This window comes from Cryptomeria japonica, chromosome 4 (assembly GCF_030272615.1).
Source record: "Cryptomeria japonica chromosome 4, Sugi_1.0, whole genome shotgun sequence".
NCBI lineage: Eukaryota > Viridiplantae > Streptophyta > Pinopsida > Cupressales > Cupressaceae > Cryptomeria > Cryptomeria japonica.
This window is the reverse complement of record NC_081408.1, coordinates 9,749,217-9,762,899: the sequence shown is the minus strand read 5'-3', so window position 1 is coordinate 9,762,899 and position 13,683 is coordinate 9,749,217. Positions and strand designations below refer to the sequence as shown.

At 33.5% G+C, this 13,683-nt stretch overlaps 2 protein-coding genes across 2 annotated transcripts; both read left to right on the top strand.

Annotated features, from left to right (window-relative positions):
- The first annotated feature begins 6,021 nt into the window (after positions 1 to 6,021).
- Positions 6,022 to 7,731, top strand: LOC131874841 (uncharacterized). The gene is made up of 2 exons (XM_059218762.1): positions 6,022 to 6,694; positions 7,088 to 7,731. The coding sequence occupies exons 1-2, from the start codon at positions 6,022 to 6,024 to the stop codon at positions 7,729 to 7,731; spliced, it is 1,317 nt and encodes a 438-aa protein (XP_059074745.1).
- Positions 7,732 to 11,224: 3,493 nt separating this feature from the next.
- On the top strand, positions 11,225 to 12,639 carry LOC131874840 (endochitinase A1-like). Its single transcript, XM_059218761.1, has 2 exons — positions 11,225 to 11,897; positions 12,290 to 12,639. Exons 1-2 carry the CDS (start codon positions 11,225 to 11,227, stop codon positions 12,637 to 12,639), a joined length of 1,023 nt encoding a protein of 340 aa, XP_059074744.1.
- The last annotated feature ends 1,044 nt before the right edge of the window (positions 12,640 to 13,683 follow it).

The window sequence follows — 13,683 nt, the reverse complement described above, 5'->3', positions numbered from 1 at the left end:
TTTTAATTTGATATAGAGCTTGATTGATAAGCTCAAATATTAGGTGTTAGGAACAATTTTTTCTTGTTCTAACTTTTATTTGGGTTGCAACTTATAATAAAAACATACCAATAGATAGGTTCATTGAAATAAAGGACATTATTGAAGACTTGTACCATGCTAAACAATTGGTTAACAATTAAGATTGGTGACGGTGTTTTTTTGGCTACAGATTTGAATATGTTCACTATGAATGTGACCACAATACATTGAATTAAAGTAGAAAAAATGAAGTATAAATATGCAATGAGACTACTACTACTTTTTCAGATCATGGGATCACTTGATGGAGTTATAGAGACCATTAGTTTGAAACAAAAATGACTAAATTAGTGGTTAATAAATTGACTTTAAATGTACTAATGAGGCTTTAGTTAGTCATGGGAAATTGAAAAACAAAGGGGAAATACTAAAAAGGGAAAAATAAAGAAATTTATATATCTAATTTATATGAGATATTTAAATCTCTTAAAAAGTCTATGCCTAACTATTGGAATTACAAAAAGACCAGCAACAGAGGGAAAAAGGAAAAAAGAAAAATGATGGAGATATCTTTTCAATGGCCTTAATGATTCATGTATTGAAAGATGAATGGTTGATAGAATTTAAGGCTTCTTTTGATATGATGTCTCATCAAGGGTGATTTTTAAAATTATGGTGAATATAATGGTAGAAGTTGTATCTCAATAATATTTTTTATTTGAGCATAGTGAGCAATAGAAAATTCTAATTTTGGTTCCATGATGGACAAGTGAAACATGCCAATGGTGCGATAGACATGCATGGTTTGACATAGAACCTATCATTAGTTATCAAATTCAATTATGTATGGATGTAGGTTGTTTTATCTACTAAAATTCGTAATATCGTGCAAAGAGATATAGTGTTTTCTAAAGATGTTTGTGTGCACACTCAACTAGAAATTATACTCTCAAGTGTAATGATTATTTTGTTTGTACAGTTTATAAAGTATGCACCTTGACTATCATAACAAATGAAAAGGAGATATAATTTTTGTGAAAGGTGTTTCTGAGCTTACAATATCAACTTGAAAGTGTATTCTCTCAAATACAATGCTTATTTTGTTTGTATAGTTTATAAAGTATGCAGCTCCACTATCATAACCAATGATAGAGAAAATTGGCGTCTCTACTTTCAGTGGTCATGATTTTTTAAGCACTTAAGTGGACTCTAATTTTAAAGAGAAAAATATTTAAAGAAGAATCATTTTCTTATGGTACGAACAAATAACTCATATAAATGAATATTATTTAAGTATTTTAAAAGAACTTGAAAAATATTAGTTATGGGGATAAATGCAATTGTAATATAGAATTTTATTTATGTGAATATTACATATAAAATAAAACTATGTTTAGCTTAAATATAGTTATTGTTGATAAAAAAATAGAATACAAACACCGGTCTAGAGAGATAAGGGTGTGATCTGTTAACATGGTTCCTGAATATGTAACTAAGGAAAGAGATTATTCTTAGGGATATCATCTAGGGGCTGCATCCCTAATAGGATATATAAGTAGGCAGTTTCCAATAAGTTAAAAAGATGATGAGGGGAATAGAAGAATAGTGAATAGAAGATAGAAAGTATAAATGAGATATAAGGAATGTACTCAATAGATTAAGATATTAATATAAGAGATAAAATTATCAAGCCTCATACTATGTATGGTGTTTTATTTTTGTTTTAATGACAAGAATAGATAGTTGGGACATAAAGTGGGAATATACCACATTAGCTACTTGCCTACTTTCTCTAATCACACTACCAACCACATTCAACCCCTATCAAATGGCTACAACATAGGACACTAAGAATTAAAAACAAAAAATTAACTACTTGTAGGAAAATTGAGAACAAACATATACTTCTAGATTAGGAATTCAATATTGTCTACCCCTCCAAATGCTTATCTTTTTCAACCGCTATCAAACAACTATAACATAGACAAATAAAAATCCAAAATTCAACATCAGCTACCCTTGGGGAAATTGAGAACAAGCATCTACTTCCAATTATAAACTTGACACCATCTATCTGTAACAATTTTTACCCTTTTAAATAGTTATACCACAGAGAAATAAAGCTCAAATTTCAAATCTAACCACCCATGGAGAGAACAAGAGTTTTCCAACCGATCCCAAATTCTGAATTCAATTCCATTTAACAATGAATTTTCCAAACGATCTATCATAAGATTGGCCTCTCTATAGATATGATTGAAGATTACTTCTTCAAAGGAATTAATTACCTCAATTTATTTCCCAACAAATGAATTGAGTATCCAATTTGTAGTAGAGCCTGCCCTCAAGGCATTAATTATTATGGTGAAATACCTTTCTATTTTTGAAATATTTATGTTTAACTCTCTGCAAAGAAGTACCCCTTCCAGTAGAGCTTTGGGTTCAGCTATGTTATTTGTGTCATCTTCTAGATTATTTTCCAACTTAGCTAAAATTGAACCATCATAGGCATGAACTACACAATCATCTCTAAAGGTTCCATGATTACATTGAGAAGCAATATCAAAATTCAATTTATCCCAACCTATCTTAGGAGTGGACCAAACATGATTTTCTCTTTTTATTTTACTTATTTGATCCCCATTGCCAATGCAAAGAGGAATCTTCAATCTAAACCATTTCATTCTAATAGAGCGATTCTAATTTCAAAATTAAACCTTCCTTTTCAAATGACCTCCAATTCTACTATTCATCACTTCAACATTAGCAACTTCCACCTTATTGATGAACGACTCCCAAATCATCTTCTTTCCTTGGAAATTTATACAGTTTCTCTCTTTACATAGTTTCAATTGGATAATGGAGTGGAAAATAATCATCAGACATCCATATATACAATTCCTATTTAACTCTGACCAACTTTTAAAAAGGTTAAGGATGTCGTTAGGAAGAGAAGTGATTCATCCTAGTTCAGAACACAACCATCTCTACTATTTTTGGGAAAAGAGACATCCTAAAATGATATGATTGAATTACTCATCATGGTGTTCACATAAATCACATATAGATGAACCTTCAAAGCCTATTCTCCTAAACCATTGAGTAGTTAAAATTCTCCCATGAAGAGAAGCCCAAGAGAATGTTGGTTCTTTTGATAAACATAATCTATTCTAGTATAATTGAATGGGGACAAATTTTAGGAAAACACATTTAGATGGACCTTCAAACGCTATTCTCCTAGACCATTTAGTAGTTAAAATTCTCCCTAGAAGAGTAGCTAAAAAGGATGCCATGATTAAAACAAAAGTCTTGGAATTTCAGATTCACATACTCCTTGTCACTATCTGTGCATATCTTCCTAATAGAAAGACCATAATACTTCTCTACAAATGCTTTATACATCCTAATTAAATTAAAGACATCACTCTTTTACATTAGAAATTATGCCCATGTACGCCTAGAGAATTCATCATTCGATGCAAGCATATATTTGGCCCCCCCAAAAAAAGCAGTGAGAAAGAACATGAAGTCACCATGAACTAGGTCCAATTTACCGTAGCATGGTGGTTTGTACTCAAAGTAAAAGAATCCTTGAGATTCTTACCAAGCACACAACCTTGACAAACACCATCAGTGAAAGAAATCAGATCAATATCAAAAGATGTCCCTCTCTAGTTTTTGGAGTTGAACTGTTTGAGAATGATTGGAAATGGTTTGCGTAGGTTTACATATTTTGTAAAAGAACCAATAAATTATGCAATTCCCACATGTGATTGAGTATGTTTAGAGATGGGATTTTCCATGGGCCTTCTAGTTGAAATCTCATTGAAAGTTGGCAGGAGACTCTAGTCGAAATATGTACATTATGAAAGGAATTATTTTTAATGTAGGAGGTGTTTTTTTACTATTATCTAGTTTACCCTAAGATGGTTTAAAGCTTTTCTAGCTCCCTTTGCCAACTTGTTCACTTGGAACTTCTATTTCTCTCCCCAAATAAACAAAATGTGCAAGGTGCAAGGGTTTTTACTTGAGATGCATATTACATTGTTCTTATATAGATATCCAATCTTTTCTCAAGGAGAAGCAATGACATCCTACCAACATTTTTTGTTGCTTGTTTAAAAGAATCACTACTTAATGGGACATTTAGGAAGGGTGATGATCATGTTGATTTAGTTTGTTTAAAGGATATGAGGAGAAATTCCCACTAAATGAGGTGGATCAAAATTTAGTTTTCTCCTCCCAATCTGAGCATACATGGATATAGGTCAAGAGGAAAAGGTCTCCTTCAAGAATACACCAAATTCTACTAATGTCATCTTTCAAAAAAGAAAAAAAAAAGGCTAAAGTTAAATTTTATCCATGAGGAGTTCTTCTTTTGTGCACAAAAAATTGTTTATAAATATTTTTTATGATATGTAAGTTATATTTTTTATAGCACATCTTTGTGTTGCCTTGTTGCACCCCTTATGGGTAGGGCATACATTTTATAGTTTTTTAGATCTTTATATTATAGAAGCTACCCCATTGATCTAGATTATGTATGGAATTTTTGTGTAAAAAAGTGACTGTTGTAGTTAATGAAATTTGTGTCAAATTATTTTGGCCAATCAAATAGCTATAAAATATTTTTCACAATTTTATAACTTGAGAAATGTGAATTTAGACTATAGAAATAATAACAAATATATGTCTATTTTAATTTTTTTCGTTATCTATTCATAATATAATATATAAAGTGATAAAATATCGGCTTTGACCTATTACCCAACCAAAAAAAAATGTAAATAAAGAGATTCTTTAATATAATATAAAATTTCAACAAATTTTATTTCTGAAAACATAATAAAATTTATTAGCTATTTTATAGGGATTTGATTCACACTACACAAATAAATAATTAAACTATTTCATCTTAAATTTCATCTATTATACTATATTCTATATTATGATTTAGTTGTCCGTTGACTAAAAGTTATATGTAAGGGTAACTATTACAAACATTTTTATTAAAAATGATAAAAATTGAAGTACAGTTTTATTTATTCATAAGAGTAAATATTCTATTGGCTAATGACACCTCATCCATTTCTTTTTAAAATCCCAAAATCCCATGAACATTAAATTTAATCTATTATACTATATTCTATATTATGTTTTAGTTCTCTACAATATATGAATGACAATTAAGTTTATATCAAGTGATGCAAAATTTGGGACAAGATGATTCAACTAGTATGGTAAGATTTTCATCAAAATACAAGTTTAGTATCTTTCACAATAAATGAAATAACAAATGCTTTGTTTTGCCTCCATGCTCTCATACAAAACCACGAAAACATAATAAAACTACTTTACAGATTAAAAAACAAACTCACATTTTATATAATTTATATACGAAACCCTACTCCATATGTCGTCAATTATAAGACTTGAGACTAAGCCAGTTCAAACGTCATTGAAGCACTAATTGCCTTCCCCCAAAGTATCATTCTACAAGCCATAGACACGATAACAATGAGAAATACTTAAATTTAATAAACAATAGCCACACTAAGTAACCTAAATAACCTAAATAATTATTAATACTATATTATTAAAATTAGAATTATAATTAATATTTCATAATTAAATATCATTTTCTTCAAATAAAATAGTTATAATTTATAAGACACAAATATAATTAAAATAATATAATTTTCAACTAACAATACTGCAAAATTATAATAAATAATTAGCACAAATATACACTAGCCCTACGTTCTTATAGATTTTTTAAAAATAAAATAATAAATCCTCTATTACTATATGGTCGGCCAATCCTACCCAACCCAACTGGTGTCCTATGATATCATATAAATCCCAGTGGTGAATGCTTTAACAAACCAAACCAGGTAACACGCTTACAGGAGCAACAGATTGTTTATTTTACAAAACCCTAGGGTCCAAGGATTCAGTTTTCAATTTTAATGCTTTTTCGGCATTACTTGAACTTTAGCAATGACGAACAGAGGATTCGAATTCCCCGTATCAGTCACTGCGGCTGATACACCTACGCCTCTCCCCGGCGTCACTGCGACTTACGCCCCTGGTACCCCCTTCATCGCCACTGCGGGTTACGCGCCTACGCCTTTCTTTGGCGCCACTGCGGCTTACGCGCCTGCACCATCCTTCCCCGGCATTGCGACTTACGCGCCTACGCCTCTCTTCGGCGGCACTACGGCTTACCCGCCTACGGCTCTCTTCGACGCCCCTACGGTTTCTCCACCTACGCCATTCTTTGCCATCCCTTCGCAATCTTCTGCTCTGGATGTGGATCTGTCTTTCCGCACTCCGGGCATAGCATTTACTCCATCCACGCCTTCCAACACTCAGGTGGGAAATCCGCCCACTTCCTCAGCAACTCAATCCTCCTCTGTATCGCAACCATCAAATGCGTTTTGCACTGTTGCTTCGTCTTCACCAACCACCAGTGCACCTACAATTACAATTCCTTTATCTGGTGAAGGGACTGCACTAGCACAGACCACTACTTCTGCTGCTGTAACCGTACCAACATCTGGGATGTCATTTTCATCAGGACCAACTTCCACTACCAATTCCGCTTCATATCCCCGTTTTACCTTATCGTCTTCAGAGGCATCTGCAACAAGAACTGCATCTTCAGTAACTGGTAAGTCTCTCTTTCGTAGTTACTGCATTATGGTTTGCCATTTACTGTTTGATAATTAAATTTTCTAGGTTATGGTCAACCTTAAAGGTTTCTTAGTTTTCGGAATGTTGGCAGAGATTATAGGCTGCCTTGAAATGTTCTTTTCTTTTCCTTTTAAATATCTCAGGCACGATTAGATCACATTTTTTAAGAATTCTAAATGTAACCACTGCTGAATTAACCTGGTAGTCATTACACCACAGTCACACCTGTTTATAATCACATAAATCAAATATGTTTTTGCGCGCGCTGAGTTTTCATAAACATAGATGAGTATCTGTTTAGAAAATAGTTAGAGCTTCTTGTGATTCGAGATACATGGAACTAACATTTTTTGGTGTTTGTGTTTCGCAGCTAACACTCGAGAGTGCGATAGGGCCATGGAAAAAATATATGCTGCTATGGTAGAGATGGTTCAACTTTATGAGAGATTAGCAAGGGCAGAGTTTGTGAGAGGTGTGGCCCTAATTGAGAGAGACCAAGCTCAAGCAGAACGGAATAGTCTGCAGATTCAACCTGATCAGACCCGAGAGAGGGAGAGACAAATGCAGATAGAGGTGCAACAACTATGTGCTACGAATTATGCCCTCAAATTAGAGCGAGATCGTGTGCAACAACTATTTGCTGAGACAAATGCCCTCAAAGTAGAGCAACATCCTGTGCAACAACTATGTGCTAAGATAGATGCACTCAAAGTAGAGCAAAATCGTGTGCTAGGAGAGCTCGAGACAATTCATCAGATAGAGATGCAACAACTACGTGCTAAGATAGATGAACTCAAACAAGAGCAAGATCGTATGCAGCAACTATGTGCTAATATAGATGGACTCAAAACAGAGCAAGATCGTTTGCGAGGAGAGCTCGAGACACTTCGTCAGATGAGAGTATCAGATATACAAGTACCGTTGAGGATGGATGCATTGACAATGGAGAATGTTAGCTTGAGAGAGGCACAAGGGAGAGCAGAGGAGCATCCAGAGGGATTCGTTTTGTTATAGCCTCCAGCTCCTAGACAACCTTTAAATTTTGATCTCATATTTTGTCACAGTCGTAAGAGAATATGCATTTTGTCCTCATATTTTGTCATAGTCGTGAGAGATGGGGTATAGTATGTGTATATGGATAACTGATTACTGCAAGGACATCTTTTATCAATAATTTGATTTCAGTTTGTGTGTATGGGACGATGTGTTTTTGGTATGATGATGATATAGAAATAAAATGATGATACAGAAATAAAATGACATACAAATATATAGGTTCATCAAAATAAAGGACATTCTTGAAGACAAGCTTATTGAAACTTACTAGAAAATGAAGGACATTCTCTTAGACAAGCTTATTGAAACTTACTAGAAAAAAAGGCAAAGGGTTTCATGAGACACTCCTTGTTAGATTTTGTTATCTAGACTACACATTGAGTAGTGATCATAAATGTTTTTGAGAAGAAGTTGTGAGACTTCTACCATGCTAAATCATTGGTTAACAATTAAGATTGGTGATGGTGTTCTTTTGGCTACAGATTTGTATATGTTCAATATGAATGTGACCACAATACACTGAATTAAAGTAAAAAACATGGAGTATATATAAGCAATGAGACTACTACTACTTTTTCAGATCATGGGATCACTTGATGGAGTTATAGAGACCATTAGTTTGAAACAAAAATGACTAAAGTAGTGGTTAATAAATTGACTTTGAATGTACTAATGAGGCTATAGTTAGTCATGGGAAATTGAAAAACAAAGGTGAAATACTAAAAAGGGAAAAATAAAGAAATGTATATATCTAATTTATATGAGAGATTTTAATCTCTTAAAATGTCTATGCCTAACTATTGGAACTACAATAAGACCAGCAATAGAGGGAAAAAGGAGAAAAGAAAAATGATGGAGATATCTTTTCAATGGCCTTAATGATTCATGTATTGAAAGAGGAATGGTTGATAGAATTTGAGGCTTCTTTTGATATGATGTCTCTATTGATAACTGATGCTGCTCTAGCATGCAGCTAGATTAGTTTAGTTAATAGTTTTTTGTTTATTCATGCAAATAAAGCATGTACTTCAACATGCATTAATCCTTAGGACTATTTTTAGTTTTGTTTTTTGCATGAGTTTGTGTTTTAGTAAATAAAGCATGATGTGCATGCACTTATTGTATTGTTAATTTAGGAAGTAATTTGCTTTTTTTAGTTTGAGAGCCTTAGTAGCTTTCCATGCAATGCTAGGAATATATTTAGAACTGCAGTTATAATTAATTCTTCTAGACTACAAATTCTTTATATATACAGCCTCTATGTAATTTTTTAATTAAGCTTCAATAAAGATATTGCTGTGTGCACTTCCAAAAAAAACAAGGCACTTTATTTTTTATTCTGAATTGTGATTTTTTTTTGCAATTTCTTCTTTTTGCTGTTATTGTTTGCTAATCAGTTGGTTCAGAGAGGATAGGTTAGGTTCAAGATTCTACAGTCTCATCAAGGGTGATTTTTAAAATTATGGTGAATATAATGGTAGAAGTTGTATCTCAACAATATTTTTTATTTGAGCATAGTTAGCAATAGAAAATTCTAATTTTGGTTCCATGATGGACAAGTGAAACATGCCAATGGTGTGATAGACATGCATGGTATGACATAGAACCTATCATTAGTTATCAAATTCAATTATGTAGGGATGTAGGTTGTTTTATCTAATGAAATTTGTAATATGGTGCAAAGAGATATAATGTTTTCTAAAGATGTTTGTGTGCACACTCAACTAGAAATTATACTCTAAAGTGTAATGATAATTTTGTTTGTATAGTTTATAAAGTATGCACCTTGACTATCATAATAAATGAAAAGGATTTATTAAAAGGAGATATGATTTTTGTGAAAGGTGTTTGTGAGCACACAATATCAACTTGAAAGTGTATTCTCTCAAATACAATGCTTATTTTGTTTGTATAGTTTATAAAGTATGTAGCTCCACTATCATAACCAATGACAGAGAAGATTGGCGTCTCTACTTTTAGTGGTCGTGATTTTTTAAGCACTTAAGTGGACTCTTATTTTAAAGAGAAAGATATTTTTAGAAGAATCTTTTTTTTATGGTACCAACAAATAACTCATATAAATGAAGATTATTTAAGTATTTTAAAAGAACTTGAAAAAAATTAGTTAAGGGGATAAATGCAATTGTAATATAGAATTTTATTTATGTGAATATTACATATAGAATAAAACTATATTTAGTTTAAATATAGTTATTGTTGATAAAAAAATAGAATACAAACACTGGTCTAGAGAGATAAGGGTGTGATCTGTTAACACGGTTCCTGAATATGTAACTAAGGAAAGAGATTATTCTTAGGGATATCATCTAGGGGCTGCATCCCTAATAGGATATATAAGTAGGCAGTTGCCAATGAGTTAAAAAGATGAGGGGAATAGAAGAATAGTGAATAGAAGATAGAAACTATAAATGAGATATAAGGAATGTACTCAATAGATTAAGATATTAATATAAGAGATAAAATTATCAAGCCTCATACAATGTATGGTGTTTTATTTTTGTTTTAATGACAAGAATAGATAGTTGGGACATAAAGTGGGAATAGACCACCTTAGCTACTTGCCTACTTTGTCTAATCACACTACCAACCACATTCAACCCCTATCAAATGGCTACAACATAGGACACTAAGAATTAAAAATAAAAAATTAACTGCTTGTAGGAAAATGGAGAACAAACATATACTTCTAGATTAGGAATTCAATGCTGTCTACTCCTTCGAATGCTTATCTTTTTCAACCCCTATCAACCAACTATAACATAGAGAAATAAAAATCCAAAATTCAACATCAGCTACCCTTGGGGAAATTGAGAACAAGCATCTACTTCCAATTATAAACTTGACACCATCTATCCCTAACAATTTTTACCCTTTCCAATAGTTATACCACAGAGAAATAAAGCTCAAATTTCAAATCTAACCACCCATGAAGAGAACAAGAGTTTTAAAACCGATCCCAAATTCTGAATTCAATTCGATCTAACAATGAATTTTCCAAACAGTCTATCATAAGATAGGCCTCTCTATAGATATGATTTTCTTCAGATAAAATAGTTATAATTTATAAGACACAAACATAATTAAAATAATATAATTTTCAACTAACAATACTGCAAAATTATAATAAATAATTAGCACAAATATAAACAAGCCCTACGTTGTGATTTAAGGTTAATTTGTTTCCGCTTGAAATCGTAAAGATTTTTTTAAAATAAAATAATAAATCCTCTATTACTATATGGTCGGCCAATCCTACCCAACCCAACTGGTGTCCTATGATATCATATAAATCCCAGTGGAGAATGCTTTCACAAACCAAATCAGGTAACACGCTTACAAGAACAACAGATTGTTTATTTTACAAAACCCTAGGGTCCAAGGCTTCAGTTTTCAATTTTAATCCTTTTTCGGCATTACTTGAACTTTAGCCATGGCGAACAGAGGATTTGAATTCCCCGTATCAGTCACTGCGGCTGATACACCTACGCCTCTCCCCGGCGTCACTGCGACTTACGCCCCTGGTACCCCCTTCATCGCCACTGCGGGTTACGCGCCTACGCCTTTCTCTGGTGCCACTGCGGCTTACGCGCCTGCACCATCCTTCCCCGGCAATTCGACTTACGCGCCTACGCCTCTCTTCGGCGGCACTACGGCTTACCCGCCTACGGCTCTCTTCGACGCCCCTACGGTTTGTCCACCTACGCAATTCTTTGCAATCCCTTCGCAATCTTCTGCTCTGGATGTGGATCTGTCTTTCCGCACTCCGGGCATAGCATTTACTCCACCCACGCCTTCCAAATCTCATGTGGGAAATCCGCCCACTTCCTCAGCAACTCAGTCCTCCTCTGTATTGCAACCATCAAATGCGTTTTGCACTGTTGCTTCGTCTTCATCAACCACTAGTCCACATACAATTACAATTCCTTTACCTGGTGAAGGGACTGCACTAGCACAGACCACTACTTCTGCTGCTGTAACCGTACCAACATCTGGGATGTCATTTTCATCAGGACCAACTTCCACTGCCAATTCTGCTGCATATCCCCGTTTTACCTTATCGTCTTCAGAGGCATCTGCAACAAGAACTGCATGTTCAGTAACTGGTAAGTCTCTCTTTCGTAGTTACTGCATTATGGTTTACCATTTACTGTTTGATAATTAAATTTTCTAGGTTATGGTCAACCTTAAAGGTTTCTTAGTTTTCGGAATGTTGGCAGAGATTATAGGCTGCCTCGAAATGTTATTTCTTTTCCTTTTAAATATCTCGGGCAGGATTAGATCACATTTTTTAAGAATTCTAAATGTAACCACTGCTGAATTAACCTGATAGTCATTACACCACAGTCACACCTGTTAATAATCACATAAATCAAATATGTTTTTGCGCGCGCTGAGTTTTCATAAACATAGATGAGTATGTGTTTAGAAAATAGTTAGAGCTTCTTGTGATTCGAGATACATGGAACTAACATTTTTTGCTGTTTGTGTTTCGCAGCTAACACTCGAGAGTGCGGTAGGGCCATGGAAAAAATATATGCTGCTATGGTAGAGATGGATGAACTTTATGAGAGATTAGCAAGGGCAGAGTTTGTGAGAGGTGTGGCCCTAATTGAGAGAGACCAAGCTCAAGCAGAACGGAATAGTCTGCAGATCCAACCTGATCAGGTCCGAGAGAGGGAGAGACAAATGCAGATAGAGGTGCAACAACTATGTGCTAAGATAGATGGACTCAAACAAGAGCAAGATCGTATGCAGCAACTATGTGCTAAGACAAGGGAGAATGTTAGCTTGAGAGAGGCACAAGGGAGAGCAGAGGGGCATCCAGAGGGATTCGTTTTGTTATAGCCTCCAGCTCCTAGACCACCTTTAAATTTTGTTCTCATATTTTGTCATAGTCGTAAGAGAATATGCATTTTGTCCTCATATTTTGTCATAGTCGTGAGAGATGGTCTATAGTATGTGTATATGCCTAACTGATTATTGCAAGGACATCTTTTATCAATAATTTGATTTCAGTTTGTGTTTATGTGATGATGTGTTTTTGGTATGATGATGATATAGAAATAAAATGATGTGATGTTATGACAATATTTTAGCTTATGTTTGTAATTCTTTAAGAAATAAAGATAAATAATAGATTCAAATTAGTCATGTGTAAATAATTGAATGAAATTTGGATAAGAAGGGAACATAATAAAGGAGGAGATCTTGAAAATAAGGAATCCTTATCGAAGGGCATCTTTCGAGGATTGACATTTTCTTCCAGCTCAATTTATTCTTTACTCCTCAGTATTGTTTGGGAACAAAATTTTAGAAAAAACTCTTCTACCATTTGATATTGAATAACACATTACGTTTCTTTGGATTGGGATCTTTCTCTTTAAAGGGTTTTCTTTGCACAAATCACTAAGATGTGGTATGGTTTTTGTGTTTATTTTCTTGCAATTATTATTTTTTCACATACCTTATGTCATAAATTAGTATATTGAGCATATTTTACACTTCTACTTCTTTTAATTTGATATAGAGCTTGATTGATAAGCTCAAATATTAGGTGTTAGGAACAATTTTTTCTTGTTCTAACTTTTTTTTGGGTTGCAACTTATAATAAAAACATACAAATAGATAGGTTCATCAAAATAAAGGACATTCTTATTTATGTGAATAGTACATATAGAATAAAACTATATTTAGTTTAAATATAGTTATTGTTGATAAAAAAATAGAATACAAACACCGGTCTAGAGAGTTAAGCGTGTGATCTGTTAACATAGTTCCTGAATATGTAACTAAGGAAAGAGATTATTCTTAGGGATATCATCTAGGGGCTGCATCCCTAATAGGATATATAAGTAGGCAGTTGCCAATGAGGTTAAAAAGATCATGCGG